This window comes from Bombina bombina, chromosome 1 (assembly GCF_027579735.1).
Source record: "Bombina bombina isolate aBomBom1 chromosome 1, aBomBom1.pri, whole genome shotgun sequence".
In the NCBI taxonomy this organism is placed as follows: Eukaryota; Metazoa; Chordata; class Amphibia; order Anura; family Bombinatoridae; genus Bombina; species Bombina bombina.
The window spans coordinates 1,217,080,866-1,217,098,213 of NC_069499.1; the positions used below are offsets into that span (position 1 = coordinate 1,217,080,866).

General features: G+C 38.9%; 1 protein-coding gene across 1 annotated transcript; it reads right to left on the reverse strand.

Moving 5' to 3' along the window:
* Window positions 1-232: 232 nt before the first annotated feature.
* Window positions 233-9,035, reverse strand: HERPUD1 (homocysteine inducible ER protein with ubiquitin like domain 1). Its single transcript, XM_053700262.1, has 8 exons — window positions 8,823-9,035; window positions 5,843-5,920; window positions 5,685-5,741; window positions 4,287-4,414; window positions 4,052-4,168; window positions 2,081-2,422; window positions 1,578-1,743; window positions 233-1,253 (listed from the first exon to the last, which is right to left on the reverse strand). The coding sequence occupies exons 1-8, from the start codon at window positions 8,955-8,957 to the stop codon at window positions 1,104-1,106; spliced, it is 1,173 nt and encodes a 390-aa protein (XP_053556237.1). The 5' UTR covers window positions 8,958-9,035; the 3' UTR covers window positions 233-1,103.
* Between the last annotated feature and the right edge of the window lie 8,313 nt (window positions 9,036-17,348).

Below are 17,348 nucleotides of genomic sequence, written 5' to 3' on the forward strand. Positions count from 1 at the left end.
GAGCTAGCTGATGCCTGTTGGCTGCACATATATGCCTCGTTATTGGCTTACCCATTGCATTCAGCTAGCTCCCAGTAGTGTACTGCTTCATTTTCTTGGTATCCTTTGTTGAAGGTGCAGCAACTTCAATAATACTGTACAAGTAATTTGGAAAGCCCTTTCAAGGGATATGAAACAATTCTAAACACCTGGATAGTATTGTGACCAGTAGTAGGCTAAAAAAAAAACTTAATTTCTATTGTCCATACAAAGTTTATTTCAATTACAATTCAACTTTTGTACAAGTCTTATTTTATCTTCATTAATTAATGAAACCGTAAGGAGAAAGGAGTGACAAAAAATAGAAGCTCACTTCAGGTTGTGTGAAATAGTGAAAAAATACAACCAAATGTAAGCCCTCTGCATAACACTGAGGCACTGTGCAAAAGTTATGTTAAAGCTTTTTATCTTGAATATGGAGATCATTAGGAAAGCCCACGTTTTGCACATTTATTGGGAAAGAACTTGCTGATATTAAGCACAGGAGCTTTTTTCCTTTTAATTGAACACATTTTAAACGTCCTCAGATGAAAGAAAAAACAGGCCTTGGTTACCCTGCTGAAAAGGTAGTAAAGCCTGTATAAATTACTGACAAATATACATAGTTAGGAATAAGAGCAATTACAGACAAGACAAAAACATAAGGCATGAGAATGTAATGAAATGATCTAAAGTGCAAGCTTCTGCTCATGAAGTATGGGCACAAGGAAGACAAATACAGAGCAGTATACTGATTACAGTAATATCTGCACTGCTGCGGATAACAGTCAAAATAAGTGTGTTCAAAATGCTAGAATTTTTACAGAGTGTAAACAATAACACTACACTTAGTGTAATTAGCCCAACATTCCACAAGGAATCAAATGCCAACCTACAGCAGAATGCATCTGCTCAGATTGTGTATATGGTATATACATCATGGACATGTATAAAAGGCTTCATATGTAAGAAATTAAATTTAACATTTTTATCTGAAGTCCTAATACATCTGCCCTATAATCAGACTCTTCGCCGTGCAGTCAAAAGTCTTTGTTTGGCATAACAATAATCCTAAACAGACGTCACTAGGCCACAGCTTGCGGGCCCTCTGGAATCAATGATGCAAAAAATGTTTTGAAGAATATCCATGCAGTGGTGACGAATGACTGAGCTTGAAGAGCAGCAGCTGCTGTAGTTGGATTTGAGAATTCTTCATCCACTTGCTCGTTTTCTTCCTATTGAATACAGCACACATTAGCCAACTAAGTTTTATGATCCATCAGTCACAAACTGACAGCAAATAGCCATAAAACACTCCAAAACGGAGCTTTCCAGCCCTTACTTGCAGTAGCAACATTACAACTCATGCTATTGCCTCCCAACCATGTGGTTAGGACCCGTCAGCTGACTGACACGTGTGCCCTCTAATGGCCATTCCTACTAATTATTCACCAAGTGCAATACATATCACTCTTACTATTCTCCCCCACTATTCTCCATAAAGACAGTAGCATGTTCAAACGTTTCATCACAAGCACTGCACAGAAGATGTAGCTCACCTGTAAGTTGTTGTTCTGGTCCTGGTGGTTTGCCGCAGCTTGTGGAGGAGGGTTTGCCGCAGCTTGTGGAGGAGGGTTTGCCGCAGCTTGTGGAGGAGGGTTTGCCGCAACCTGTGGTGGAACTTCCGGTGTCGGTCTTCTAAATGGAAACAGCCCAGCATGGTGCCTAAAAAGGAAAAAAAAAAAAAAAAGTCAGCAACTGTCCCAATAACTATGTTCACAAAATTAAAATAAAACAAAGTGGAGATAAGCTTAACTAATTAAGACATCTTGATTTAGGCAAGAATAGTAAGTTATTCTAGGGGAATCTGTGGTATATTTAATGTACTAAGGCTGTCTGGATAGTTAATAGAAGAGTTTCTTTTTTAGTTTGCTTTTTTGTTTCTAAAGTGTTTTGTTCTTCCCTGCAGTTTAAAAGAATTTGCCCAGTAGGTTTCCTACACTAAAGAAAGCCCAGCAAACACTGCATATAATAGAATAGGCATTCCTTGTGCTGTACTCACAAGTACATGAGAAGCATGGCTCCTAGCACCATCAAGAAGCGGCTCAGAGTGGAGTAGAAATACAGGAAACTCAGGAAGATTGAAAATCTTGCAGCTGTGTACAGCCAGTGTAGCCAGTCCCTGTTTACATCTTCCTCTTCCTCTAGCAGCCTGCCCCGAGCATCCATATGCAGATTTGGGTTAGCTCCAGGGTTTGCTGGGGCTTGAGGATCTAGATTGCCTGGCTGGGGTTCCACTGGAAATGCTTGAGGCAACTGATCTGGGGCAGCAGCTGCTACCACTGGTATCTCTTGAACTCGCTGAACATGGGAGGCTGGAGAAGCAGAAGCAGCCGCAGCAAAGCTGTGGAAAAGTACAAGGGAAAATTACTAGGGGGTAAACAATGTAATTGATGGAGGCAAAAAAAGAAAAGTTTAAAAAGAACAAGGAAAACAATATAATATTTAGAGGGGAATGTTGTTTTAACTCTAACCTCTTAATAAAGCCCATTGTCACAACACCGTGCCAGCTGAACAACAATGTATGCTGGGGTTTACAGCAGGAGGGCTGCATGCCCATGAATTGAGATTAGTGACTCAAGCTCTCTACATCCAACAGTGCACACAGTGGGACAAAGTCAGTGTGCAGTTTACTGCTGAATGTTTCCAGCATAGCTTGTAAGATTGAGGTGTGTAAAGGGGGTATTAGAGTATTTCTACTGAAATGCATGGAACTTTACAAGGAAGCTTCTTGCATTTTCCTTTTAACAGCATTAATTTATGACAATATTTCTTATTGCCCTTCATGTCCCCTTTAAAAAAAATTATATATTGCCAAGTTATGTCTTAAATTGGCAGCCGTTTTTCTACCACGCACAGGCCTGATGCAATAAGCTGTAATGCAAGTAGTCCCATTACGATCTGCAGATCTCACATAATGCTTGCTAATGTCCAAGGGACTGTTTACCTGTGGGACATGCAGGCACATACCAACGGAGATAAACCCTTATATAAAACAACGTGAAAACTGGCACAAAGTGTAAATGTTGATCGTCAGCACAAGTCAAATAAAAATATTTGATGTTGCAAAACAAACTTTCTCCCAGTCAAGGATATCCTGTAATGTGGTTTATTTGCACATTAACCACTTTATTAATAGATTTAATGAGCTGACATGTAAACCAGCAGTATTAACTGCAAATAGCATGAGGTTTTTTTTTGCACACAAACTGCTTAAAGTTTAAAAATATTTTTACTTTCGAAGTAAACATATTCTCTAGAATAACTTAATTAGTACAACTAGCGTAAAAAGTGTTTATATTTATTACTCTACTTACATTGCACAGTAATAAAGAAAACATGGAAGATAATCGCATTCGATTTGTAGCATTTACAAAGCATGAAAAGGTGAAGATATGAAATTACATGTATACAAAATCACACATGTTAAAACTTAATTTGCCCACTTAAAGTGATGGTAAATCCCTAGGATTTACCATTGGAACAAATAAAGAGGACTTTCAGTCATTGAGTATAAAATACTTCAAGCTGAAAGCGCCCTTGTTTGCAGCGTTCGCCGCACTAAGCTGCTCAGAAAGCCTGCAGCAGAACGCTTTTTGGCTGAGAGGTGACGTTTCCACCTCTTAGCCAATAGCCGTGCGGGAAATCCGGCGCCATGCTGGATTTCGCACAGGGCTATTGGCTAAAGAGGTGGAAACGTCACCTCTCAGCCAAATAGTGTTCTGCCGTGGGCAACCTGAGAAGCTCAGTGCGGCAAATGCTGCAAACAAACAAAGGAGCTTTCAGCATGCAGTTTTTTATACTTCATGACTGAAAGTCCCCTTTATTTGTTCCAATGGTAAATCCTAGCATTTCACAAACGCTAGGATTTACCATCACTTTAAGCTAATTTTCTAGACCATGCACCATGATACAATGTATTAGTACAACGGCAAAAGACTGAACCGTATAGGAAACTAAAATAGAAACTTACTATTGCATATAGTACTGCCTGGCATATATCTGCTGAAGCCAAAGGATCTGCTGAGGGCTGTATATGGAATAGGGTGACTGGGCAGGATATGCTCCTTGTGGGCTCATGTTCACTTGCCTTTAGAAAAGAGAATCAGACATCAGAGTAAGGGAATTTGATGTGGCTTAGCAAACAGTCTAGTTTTAATGACAAGTAACATCATGGTATAGCTGAAACAGAGCCTATTATACAATACCTGCCACTGTTGACTTCTGCAGTAGACACACTTTGGGGGAGAATTCTTTGTCTTAATCCATCAACTGAGGGGCTCACAGAGTGGGATGTTCCGGCAACACTTTCTGAACCCTGCTTTTTTACTTGTGTCTGGAAAATAAAATATAATATTACAGAAATGCAGAAAGTGCAAAAAAGTACAAGGAGCCAATCAGTCTGACCCATGGGAAGCAGATATGATCAATTGCAGGCTTCAGTTAACACCAAAAGCTGCAAAGTTCCAAATCATCAATACTAAAACCAAATCCTTAATGTGTTTACAATGACTTGTTATACAAGCTGCACAGTTTAAACTGTATGGGTAATTGCACCTTTAGGTACCATTTTATATATGAAATAACTGTTACTCCTAATTGAAACCACAACCCAATGAAATAGGTTGAGCAAGCAGGGAAACAGACCTCATTATCTTTTAAGTCTAATTACAAAAACCCTCCTTATCTTTTTCTACTGTTTACTCAACGGCCAATACTTAGACAAAACAACAGAAAAACATTTTAGAACCTTTATCACATACAAAATGGCAGCATTATTTTCTGGTTTTCATGGTTTTTGTGTAACCAGAACTTAAAGGGACAGGAAAACCCAATATTTTCTTTCATAATTCGGATAGAACATACAATTTTAAACAACTTTCCAATTTACTTCTATTATCAAATTTGCTTCTTTCTAATATTATCCTTTGCTGAATGAACAGCGTTGCACTACTGACAGCTAACTGAACACATCTAGTTAGCCAATCACAAGAGAAATGTGTGCAGGCACCAATCAGCAGATAGCTCCCACTAGCGTAAGATATGTGCGTATTATTTTTCAACAAGGGATACCAAGAGACCGAAGCACATTTGAAAATAGAAGTGATTTTCAAAGTGTCTTAAAATGACATGCTCTATCTGAATCATGCAAGATTAAGTTTGACTTTCCTTTCCCTTTAAATTCAGAAATGTTTAGTGTGGGTGGGGAGAAAACAGACAAAATCAGCTATTTCAAATGAGAAAATATAGGCGATAAAATGGATTATTCAGAACACAAACTGGAGAAATTATATGTGTACACTTTCCCTTTAAGGCAGGGCAACAGTCGGGGTCATTTATTATAGGGTTTCATTACTTAAAATCATGTGTCCCAATTAACGGAGATGCTCAAGCAGACCATTTTAAAAGGCCCATGCTTTGATTCTTCATAAAGAGTTTAGATGAATTACAAAACATAATAAAAGTATCAATAGTTAACTAGATTTAAAAACATTTTAATTCAAATATAGTAGAAATAAAAGGATGAAATGTAACAAATTAGTTTAAAAAAACAAAACAGAAAAATAAATACAAATATTTGATATTGACTGATATGAAATTCCCACCTGTATCTTGGGAGGGTTTCTTGCTGAACAAACCAGGTGGAGAACATGCCTTGACTCCTGAAAAAAAAAAAACAGGTTATGAAGTTTATACATTCAAAATGTGTCCATATATTTGAATCTTCTTCTAGAACAAAGAAAGGTAGAAGCTAGATACTTACTGTAGATAACACTTCGTTTAGCTTCAAGTGGTCTGGGAGTAATTTTCCTGAATAGATCAGCCTCTGGTCTTGTTCCATCTGAAAGAAAAATAAAATCTTCATACTATACCCATGTATGACCACATCAAGTAAACGTTATGAAGTGTATGCTGTCCTTAGTTTCATTAATTATACAGTATATCCCTTATATCCCTCTGATTTTCCTTATACACACCTGCTTCATGACCTATTCCATATCCTCTGGTCTACTCCTCTCACCTCCTTCCACTTCAGCCAAGACTTACACTGTGCTGCAAATCTATGAAACTCCCCTCCTCCCTCTGATTCCCAGAAAGTTAATATTTAAATGCTCTGAAAACTCACTTATTAAGAGATTATATAACTTAAAAGTGACATTATACACTAGATTTTTTTCGCATAAATATTTTGTAGATTATCTATTTATAATAATACAAGCTTTTTTTAAAAAAAATTTATAGGTTTACTAATTTTTAAATAAAATTGTGCTGATTTTCAGACTGCTAACCAAGCCTCAAAGTTTTAGGAGAATACTGACGTATACCTACAGCTTGCTCCTGTTTGTGTAGAGTCTTTTCATATTCATAGGAAGGGGGAGGTGGGGAGTGTCTGCTTTTTTTGCTATAGAACCACTTACAGTCGGTGTTCAAGCTAACATTTTTAATAGTGATAAACTGGGAGCTTCTAAGTACGTTTTTAAACAGTTTTATACTGGATATTTAGATCACTATCTGTGCACATTATTCTTTATAGTAGTGTCTATTACATGCAGTTATATGAAAATTGGTGCATACTGTCCCTTTAAAGGTATAGGGTGTAAAACTGTCTTTCATTGTTGTAATAAAAAAGCACCAAGTAGTGGGTTAAACAATAGCAATCATTGCAATATGTATTATTATTTTAGTTACTTTTTTTGTAACTTTATTTGTGCAGTGTCTATTTCCTGCCATAGCTCTACAAGAGGGCTGGGATCTCTACAAGAAGGCAGGGTAGCATTGTTTCCTTTGAAGTGTTGCTAGAAGACATCTAACCTATCTGCAATCAGTTTATTGCCCATGTTCAGAAGAGTACTTTTGATGCAAAAATCATGTGGCAATGGAACCTAAGATCTGCAATGTCTGCTTATTTTGCTGAAGGCAGTGGCTACACTGAGAATTTTTAAGTGCTCATTTAGCAAGAAAACAAGTTTGCTGTTTTTAACAAGGTTTACTTAAAAAAAAAAAATCTAAAGGAGAACTGTTTTGAATCCATTTAACCTTTAAAATTCTGACATATTGCACCAATGAGTTGACTATTTCTTGTCCGATCATGGCTATTTTCAGCTTTTGCCATGCAAACTCAACCAGAATTTTAAGAGGCAACAACTGCTTCTTTGTGGAGGTTTATTAAGAGGTGAATAGCCCTTGAAGGTGCAGGTTCTAATTTGAGCCTACAACTGATTTTTATAAAAGCAGCGGTTGAAGTATTAAAATCACCTGGACTGATATGACCAAGCTCTCCTGTGGTGCAATTGTGTCAGTGCAGGGGTGACACTGCACAAGCAGACATTCAAGCAATCCTAAATATGGAAAGTGAATGTGCCCTGAAATTTGCAATCTTAAACAGACAGGTTCACTACACATGTGACCATTGTCTATGCACACAAAGATAAATCTGCCTCTTTATCGTCTCCTCCGCCTCAGAGGTTTTTGACATGCCCTGCTCTCGCAACCAATTGCGCTGGAGCAGGAAGTGGGACTCTACAAGAGATCTGCTGTGCAATGTAACATTTTGCAGGTGGACAGGTTCTGTACTTGAGAACTTATCCACCTGGAATGTGGATAAATGTATCAACTGCTATGTTGTTTTACTGTCCCTAGAATAGCATTTCAGTATGATGGCAATACCATTCATGTGAATATATATATATATATATATATTCTTCTTATGTCTGCAACCATACATACCTTTATTAAAGTATAGGCAATATGAAATCAGTAAGTTGTATACAAGGTTTGTCAAATTACTTTTGTCACATTTTTCAGGCAAGAGTTACACATTAAAACTCCAAGACATCTTGGTAAAATACAAACTTTAATTTCTAGAACAATATGTACATAAAATAGTATCTGTTTAAAGTGTATGAAAATAATCTTGGGATGTTTGTGATGGGAAGGGTTGAGTAGATAGCAGAAATACTTTAACAGAAAAAAAAGTGGCAATGCTAGAGGTGAAATAAAAGAGGAGTCTGCTGAGCGTTAACGTCAGTGAAGGAGGAGCTAAAAACCAAAACAATTTCAGAGATCAAGGTTAAGAAAACAAGAGGAAAAAAAAGCTAGGTCAAACTAGATCAAAATGTACTAATGTCTGTGGCATATGTATAAAGGTGCACACAAACATGTAATAAGCTTTGTTTGGGCTTATATTTCCTAAAACCTTTATGGCCTTTAGTCACTTTAGAAACTGATAATTTAATTGTACCTTTTCAAGCTAAAGAGATGGCCTGGTGTCTCTCTCTACTGTGTCTCTCTCAATATATATATATATAGTTGGCAAATTGCTTCGACTAAAATGTTCTTAACATACTGTCACTAATGTCAACTTGTCAAAGCACCTGTCTTAGAGAGCCAACATATACTAACAGTCTATATTTACACTTCCAGTGGCTGTGGGTTTGGTCTATCTGACGAAATAGGTACACAAGTGATTTATATGTTAATTAAGCAGATAAAAACAATTGCAAACTTGAAATTACTGCTCTAGAACAAAATTTTCCACAAAACCCACGGGCGTATCTGACAAACTGCAGGGGCTGTGCTAAGCTTGTAGAAAACGTCTCATGTGTTATAATAAACAAGTATATATGTTTAAAGCGCGGAAAATAGATGTTTCGATTAACCTGACTCGGAAGGGTTAAACACGGCATAAGCCGATTTTAAAGGCGTTACTCAGCCCCTATTGTATACACTAGGCCCCGTCTCACCAGCTCTCCAGGAAGCTCCCGTCTCAGTTGTGCCTTGAGCTCCAACACAGTACATCCTCGTTGGACGCAGATCTCTTTCTCCTCTCGCTTCAAACTGGGACTGCGGATTAACAATGTCACTTCACCGTCCGCCATCTCGCTAGATCCTGAATAATCCACTTCCGGTCACGGAATTTAGATCTGCTCCTTCCCCCTACCAGAACCTTCACTGAATCTTCTACAGCACTCGCGCGGCGCAGACTCAGCTGTATTTATAGCATTGCTGGTGTTGCCAAAACACAGTGTGGCTGACTCTCATTGGCAGAAAGTACTCTCCTGCCTTCACGTGGACCAGTGACCGACGAGGATTAGTGACAGAAGGCGGATCTAGGCTGTAAGGGCGGGGTTTTCTGATGCAATTCTGAGTAGGATTCTGACACGGATTCCTTTAGCTCAGGCCGCCCTGCCCCAAACGCAATACTGTACTTACTTTGTAGATAATATGTTGCTCTGCCTGAGAGTTCACCACATACCGTTACTAGTTTATGATGACTGTTTAGTTAAAGGCTGGTGTTGAAATGTGCGAAATAATTGTGGCAATCAACACAGAGAGGAGTCGTAAGGAACAGGGGGCGAAAAGTTGGGGAGGGACAAAAAAAAGTGGAAAATAAACTTCTGAAACCAGAGAGAGAAAGGATAGGAATACATTTTATGTGGGGTAGTTCTTGCAAGGGTGGGGAAATTTGGAGTTTGTGGATTTGTACAAAAATGCAAGAGGGAGTCAGAAAAAAGTGATCAAGATAAATACGTGGTCATGGGGCAAGAGCAAATGAAAAAGTATAGTAAATAATGCGAGTGAGGTATGTGATTTTAGTGATGTAGCGATGGAAAACTCATCATTACTCACAGCTGTTAAGTAACTTCGTTAATCGGTACTCTCACAGATCCACCTAGAGGGGGAATCCATTTTTCACATTTAAAGGAACACGAAAGCCCCAAAAATTATTTAATGAGTCAGATAGCATACACTTATAAACAACTTTCCTATTTAGTTCTAGTATCAAATGCATTTCATTCTTTTGATATCCTTTGTTGAGGGAGCAGCAATGCACTACTGGGAACTAGCTGTATACACAGAGCGAGCCAATGGAAAAAGACATATGCACATCAACCAATCAGAAGCTAGCTCCCAGTAATGCATTGCTGCTCATGAGCCTGCCTAGGTATTGTTCTCACCAAAGGATACAAAAAGAACAAAGCAAATTAGATATAAGTAAATTGGAAAGTTGATTAAAATTGCATGCAATATCTGAATTATAAAATAAAAAAATAATGGGTTTCATGTCCCTTTAATCAGCAAGACGAAGTAGGGGGTGAATGGCAGGGAAAAGGTAGAAAATTGCATATAAATGGGAGTCTTGGAACAAGATCATCACCATTTGTACACACTTGTATTGTGTTACATTTGTGGTTTGTGTTCAAAACTCTTGGATCTGCCCAGAGTTTGGGGAATCAACTAGTATCTAACGGCTAGATTATGAGTTTTGCGGTATAAGTGAAAAAGCAGCGTTATGGCTCTTTTTCACTACCGCTGGTATTACGAGTCTTGCAAGTATATCTGTACCGCACACTTTTTTGGCCTTAACGTAACATAACTACAGCAGCTTTTAAAAAGTCCTTTTTCAATGAGACTTCCACAGCGCCGGTATTACAAGTTTGCCTGTCCGGTCAAAAAGTGAGTGGTACAGCTTATACTGTCAAGATCCGTACCGTAAACTGAAAGTCAGTAGTTATGGGTTTTACGTTACAAAGCTGTAGCATAAAATTCATAACTAAAGTGATAAAAAGTACACTAACACCCATAAACTACCTATTAACCCCTAAACCGAGGCCCTCCCGCATCGCAAACACTAAAATAAAATTATTATCCCCTAATCTGTTGCTCCCGACATCGCCGCCACTATAATAAACATATTAACCCCTAAACCGCCGCACTCCCGCATTGTAAATACTAGTTAAATATTATTAACCCCTAATCTGCTGTCCCTAACATCGTCGCAACCTACATTACTGTTATTAACCCCTAATCTGCTGTCCCTAACATCGCCGCCACTATACTAAAGTTATTAAGCCCTAATTCTAACCCTAACACCCCTAACTTTAATATAATTAAAATAAATCTAAATAAAAATACTTTTATTAACTAAATAATTGCTATTTAAAGCTAAATACTTACCTATAAAATAAACCCTAAGCTAGCTACAATATAACTAATAGTTACATTGTATCTATTAAAGGTTTTATTTTTATTTCACAGGCAAGTTTGTATTTATTTTAACTAGGTAGACTAGTTGGTAAATAGTTATTAACTATTTACTAGCTACCTAGCTAAAATAAATACAAATTTACCTATAAAATAAAACCTAACCTGTCTTACACTAACACCTAACCTTACACTACAATTGAATAAATTACATTAATTAAATACAATTAACTAAATTACAAAAACAAACACTAAATTACAGAAAATAAATGATCAAATATTTAAACTAATTACACCTAATCTAATAGCCCTATCAAAATAAAAAAGCCCCCCAAAATAAAAAAAAAACTTAGCCTAAACTAAACTGCCAATAGCCCTTAAATTGGCCTTTTGCGGGGCATTGCCCCAAAGAAATCAGCTCTTTTACCTGTAAAAAAAAAAATACAAACAACCCCTCAACAGTAAAACCCACCACCCACATCACCAACTACCCAAATAAAATCCTATCTAAAAAACCTAAGCTCCCCATTGCCCTGAAAACGGCATTTGTATGGGCATTGCCCTTAAAAGGGCATTTAGCTCTTTTTCAGCCCAAACCCTAAGCTAAAAATAAAACCCACCCAATAAACCCTTAAAAAAACCTAACACTAACCCCCGAAGATCCACTTACAGTTTTTGAAGACCGGACATCCATCCCCAACGAAGCGGCAGAAGTCCTCAGCGAAGCCGGCAGAAGTCTTCATCCAAGCGTGCCGAAGTCTTCATCCAGACGGCATCTTCTATCTTTATCCATCCAGCGCGGAGCGGCTCCATCTTCAAGACATCCGGCGCAGAGTATCCTCTTCGGCTAACGAAGAATGAAAGTTCCTTTAAGAGATGTCATCCAAGATGGTGTCCCTTGAATTCCGATTGGCTAATAGAATTCTATCAGCCAATCGGAATTAAAGGTGAAAAAATCCTATTGGCTGATGCTCGCATCTATTGGCTGATTGATAGGGCTATTAAATTAGGTGTAATTAGTTTACATATTTGATCATTTCTTTTTTATTTTGTGTAATTTAGTGTTTGTTTTTTTTGTAATTTAGTTAATTGTATTTAATTAATGTAATTTATTTAATTGTAGTGTAAGGTTAGGTGTTAGTGTTAAACAGGTTAGGTTTTATTTTACAGGTAAATTTGTATTTATTTTAGCTAGGAAGTTAGTAAATAGTTAATAACTATTTGCTAACTAGTCTACCTAGTTAAAATAAATACAAACTTGCCTATGAAATAAAAATAAAACCTTTAATAGATACAATGTAACTATTAGTTATATTGTAGATAGCTTAGGGTTTATTTTACAGGTAAGTATTTAGTTTTAAATATGAAATATTTAGTTCATGATAGTAATTTTTATTTAGATTTATTTTAATTATTTTAAAGTTAGTGGGTGTTAGGGTAAGATTTAGGGGTTAATAACTTTAGTATAGTGGCAGCGACGTTGGGGGCGGCAGATTAGGGGTTAATAAATGTAGGTAGGTGGCGGCGGTGTCGGGGGCAGCAGATCAGGGTTTAATAAGTGTAATGTAGGTGTCGGCGATGTTGGGGGCGGCAGATTAGGGGTGTTTAGACTTGGGGTTTATGTTAGGGTGTTAGGTGTAAACATAACTTTTGTTTCCCCATAGGAATCAGTTGGGCTGCGTTATGGAGCTTTACGTTCCTTTATTGCAGGTGTTAGGCTTTTTTTTAGCCAGCTCTCCTCATTGATGTCTATGGGGAAATCGTGCACGAGCATGTAAAACCAGCTCAACTTTCCAGCAAAGAAGCAGCAATGCACTACTGGTTTCTAACTGAACACATGGGTGAGCCAATGACAATAGGCATATATATGCAGCCACCAATCAGCAGCTAGAACCTAGGTTTTTTTGCTGCTCCTGAGCTTTCCCAGATACACTTTTCAGCAAAGGATAACATGAAAAGGAAGCAAATTAAATAATAGAAGTAAATAAGAAAGTTGTTTAAAATTGTATGCTCTGAATCTTGAAATACATTTTTTTCCATGTCTCTTTAAACACAATTGTGCAATTTAACCCCTTAATGACCACAACACTTTTCCATTTTCTGTCCGTTTGGGACCAAGGCTATTTTTAAATTTTTGCTGTGTTTGTGTTTAGCTGTAATTTTCGTCTTACTCATTTACTGTACCCACACATATTATATATCGTTTTTCTCGCCATTAAATGGACTTTCTAAAGATACCATTATTTTCATCATATCTTATAATTTACTATAAAAAAAATTATAAAATATGAGGAAAAATTGAAAAAAACACACTTTTTCTAACTTTGACCCCCAAAATCTGTTACATATCTACAACCACCAAAAAACACCCATGCTAAATAGTTTCTAAATTTTGTCCTGAGTTTAGAAATACCCAATGTTTACATGTTCTTTGCTTTTTTTTGCAAGTTATAGGGCAATAAGTACAAGTAGCACTTTGCTATTTCCAAACCACTTTTTTTCAAAATTAGCGCTAGTTACATTGGGACACTGATATCTGTCAGGATATCCCTTGACATGTATATATTTTTTTTAGTAGACATCCCAAAGTATTGATCTAGGCCAAATGTTAGTATATTTCATACCACCATTTCACCGCCAAATGCGATCAAATAAAAAAAATTGTTCACTTTTTCACAAATTTTTTCACAAACTTTCGGTTTCTCACTGAAATTATTTACAAACAGCTTGTGCAATTATGGCATAAATGGTTGTAAATTCTTCTCTGGGATCCCCTTTGTTCAGAAATAGCAGACATATATGGCTTTGGCTTTGCTTTTTGGTAATTAGAAGGCCGCTAAATGCCACTGCGCACCACACGTGTATTATGCCCAGCAGTTAAGGGGTTAATTAGGGAGCTTTTAGGGAGCTTGTAGGGTTAATTTTAGCTTTAGTGTAGTTTAGTAGACAACCCCAAGTATTGATCTAGGCCTATTTTGGTATATTTCATGCTACCATTTCACCGCCAAATGCGATCAAATTAAAAAAAAGTTAAATTTTTCACAATTTTAGGTTTCTCACTGAAATTATTTACAAACAGCTTGTGCAATTATGGCACAAATGGTTGTAAATGCTTCTCTGGGATCCCCTTTGTTCAGAAATAGCAGACATATATGACTTTGGCGTTGCTTTCTGGTAATTAGAAGGCCGCTAAATGCTGCTCCGCCTCACACATGTATTATGGCTAGCAGTGAAGGGATTAATTAGGGAGTTTGTAAGGAGCGTGCAGGGTTAATTTTAGCTTTAGTGTAGAGATCAGCCTCCCACCTGACACATCCCACCCCCTGATCCCTCCCAAACAGCTCCCTTCCCTCCCCACCCCACAATTGTCCCCGCCATCTTAAGTACTGGCAGAAAGTCTGCCAGTACTAAAATAAAAGGGTTTTTAAAAAAAAATATTTTTTTTAGCATATTTACATATGCTACTGTGTAGGATCCCCCCCTTAGCCCCCAACCTCCCTGATCCCCCCCAAAACCGCTCTCTAACCCTCCCCCTCTGCCTTATTGGGGGCCATCTTGGGTACTGGCAGCTATCTGCCAGTACCCAGTTTGCAAAAAAATATGTTTTTTTTTTATTTTTTGGCCGTTTTTTTTCTGTAGTGTAGCTTCCCCCCCCACAGACCAACCCCCACCACCTAGCTGATGTGTTTGTTTTAAAAATTATTTGTTTATTTTTCAAGCCTTTTTTTCATTTTTCAACACTTTTTTTCTGTAGTGTAGCGGTTCCCACCCGCTCCCTCCCCGTGCACGCGCCCGCCCCCGCCCCCCCGTGCACGTGCGCGCGCCCGTGCGCGCCCCCGGGCATCCCCGCCCATGATCCCGCCCCCCTCCAGATCAGAAGGGCCATCGATGGCCACAGAGTGGCTCTCTCTGCACCGGATGGCTGAAAAATGTTATTGCAGGATGCCTCAATATCGAGGCATCCTGCAATAACCGGAAAGCAGCTGGAAGTGATCAGGATCGCTTCCAGCTGCTTTCCAGACCGAGGACGTGCAGGGTACGTTCTCAGGCGTTAACTGCCTTTTTTTTGAGGACGTACCCTGCACGTCCTTGGTCATTAAGGGGTTAAAGGGACACTGTACCCAAAATTTTTCTTTCGTGATTCAGATTGAGCATGAAATTTTAAGCAACTTTCTAATTTACTCCTATTATCAAATTTTCTTCATTCTCTTGGTATCTTTATTTGAAATGCAAGAATGTAAGTTTAGATGCCGGCCCATTTTTGGTGAACAACCTGGGTTGTCCTTGCTGATTGGTGGATAAATTCATCCACCAATAAAAAAGTGCTGTCCAGAGTACTAAAACCAAAAAAAAGCTTAGATGCCTTCTTTTTCAAATAATGATAGCAAGAGAACGAAGAAAAATTGATAATAGGAGTAAATTAGAAAGTTGCTTAAAATTGCATGCTCTATCTGAATCACGAAAGAAAAAATTTTGGGTTCAGTGTCCCTTTAAGCCTTTTTTTGCAGAAACCCACATGGTGCACAACTGAATTTGCTATACACATTTACACACGCATGCACCTAGATCCTGCCAAATCCAAGTTGTCACGGATAACAGACAGCTAAGGCTACCCCCAACCCCCACTACAACCTCACCCCTGTTGTTTATCAGTGGTTTTGGGCTCCTCAGAGCAACCACCATCTCTGGAAGCTGTTTGTTTGCTTTGTTTTGGCTTGTTTTTGTGTTCAGAGAAGAGTTGGTTTATGACCAGAAAAACCCTCCTAGGCTGGCCGGGCTCCTGTAACTCCCGGTCGGCCGCCTCACAACGGACACCCGCCTAACCCCTCTCAGGCTGGCCAGGCTCCTGGAACTCCCGGTCGGCCACAGGACAGCAAAACATCCTCTAACTTTACCCCTGGTCGCTTCAGCAGCCCTTTGCCCCAGAGCTCCGTTCTTTTGGGGATTTGTAGCCCCTAGGGAGGACAAGAGCTGGGGGAATTATCGGAGGGGAGCTCCTTTGGAAACCGGGGGTTTGGGACACCCCTAACCCCATAACTTCAACGGACTGTAACTCCGGTCCCCAGTAACGAATCATGCTGATTTTTGGACTATGACATCTGGGGACCGAGAGCTTTATGTACTGAGATTATGTGGGACTGTGGCTTCTATGGAGGTGCCAGCCTGTCTATTGGGGCAGAAATGGCGGGAAAACTGTGGCATTGTCTTCTGTTCTTATCAAGATGAGCTATCTGTATAAAAGCAGTGTGTGTTTTCAATAAAATCAGTCCTTATTTCACCTGAATGCTAGTCTGTCTAGTCATTTAGGTGGGCTCCTGCTAGAAACACTTTCCTGGGCTACATAGAAATCACTTTCCTGGGCTACATAGCAGCCTGTTCCAGGCAGAGGAAGGACACTCTGGCAGAGCTACCTAGTCTGGGTAGCTGGAGTCTGCCACAGGGTGGGACCCTGAGTACTGGTGCTGTCGGGCATCAGGGGTGGCTACAGGCTGTGGTCACTTGCCAGCTACATAGCTGCAGTCGGCAGGGAGGAAGCAGGACCCGTTTGGCGGAGCTACCCAATCGGGGTAGCCGGGGTATCCGTCACACAAGTCTTTATTTATACCCAGATACTTCTTTTTCATATAGAATACAAATATTACTGGATCCATGCCTTTTTGTTTACATGAGCACACTCACATTCTATTGTATCTACGTGTATTTCCCAGGCAGATCCTGACATATCCATAGTTGGGGGTTTTTGCCACACATATATAGCTGGATCTGTATTAGAAGCATAAGTAACTATCAGTATATTTTTGTTTTGTACCAGAACGGGCTGAAAGAAGCAGCCCGCAGTGTTGGCAGATGAAGTCCACAGACAGGAATCTGAGATCTGGAGGGATCGGGTCTGGGGTTTCTAGGAGCAAACTCTTAGGAGGTCCTTAGAGTCCTTAGGGTGGGATGATTCTAGGTTTCTTCAAGCTTGGAATAATTTGAGAGTCATTATCATCCAGTTCTCATGTTAATCCATGTGTAATAACCACAGCTCAGCTTAATCCCTAACAGTTTTGGAGACGTTGGTCTAGATTTACTATCATGTTCTCCAGCTGTTATGTAGCTTTTTGCTACCAAGTATTAACATTTTTGAAGCATATTAACATCCTTTTTACTGCAATTGTTTTTCAATAGGCGAACTCCACCCACCATTTGCCTTATTTTGAGGAGCCAATCTGGTTTTTAGTCCACAAACAAGGCTTCCCACTGTTTTACTGTTAGTATAATATGCATTGTTTTGCAGTTGC

Bases quoted from the DNA above. Each gene is read 5' to 3' on its own strand.
- HERPUD1 (XM_053700262.1), bottom strand. From the start codon at position 8,957: ATGGCGGACGGTGAAGTGACATTGTTAATCCGCAGTCCCAGTTTGAAG. The intron at 4,169-4,286 runs GTATTGTATAAT...TCTTTTCTAAAG, and splicing joins GCAGAAGTCAACAGTGGCAG to GCAAGTGAACATGAGCCCAC. The intron at 2,423-4,051 runs GTAAGTTTCTAT...ACTTTTCCACAG, and splicing joins AGGCAGTACTATATGCAATA to CTTTGCTGCGGCTGCTTCTG.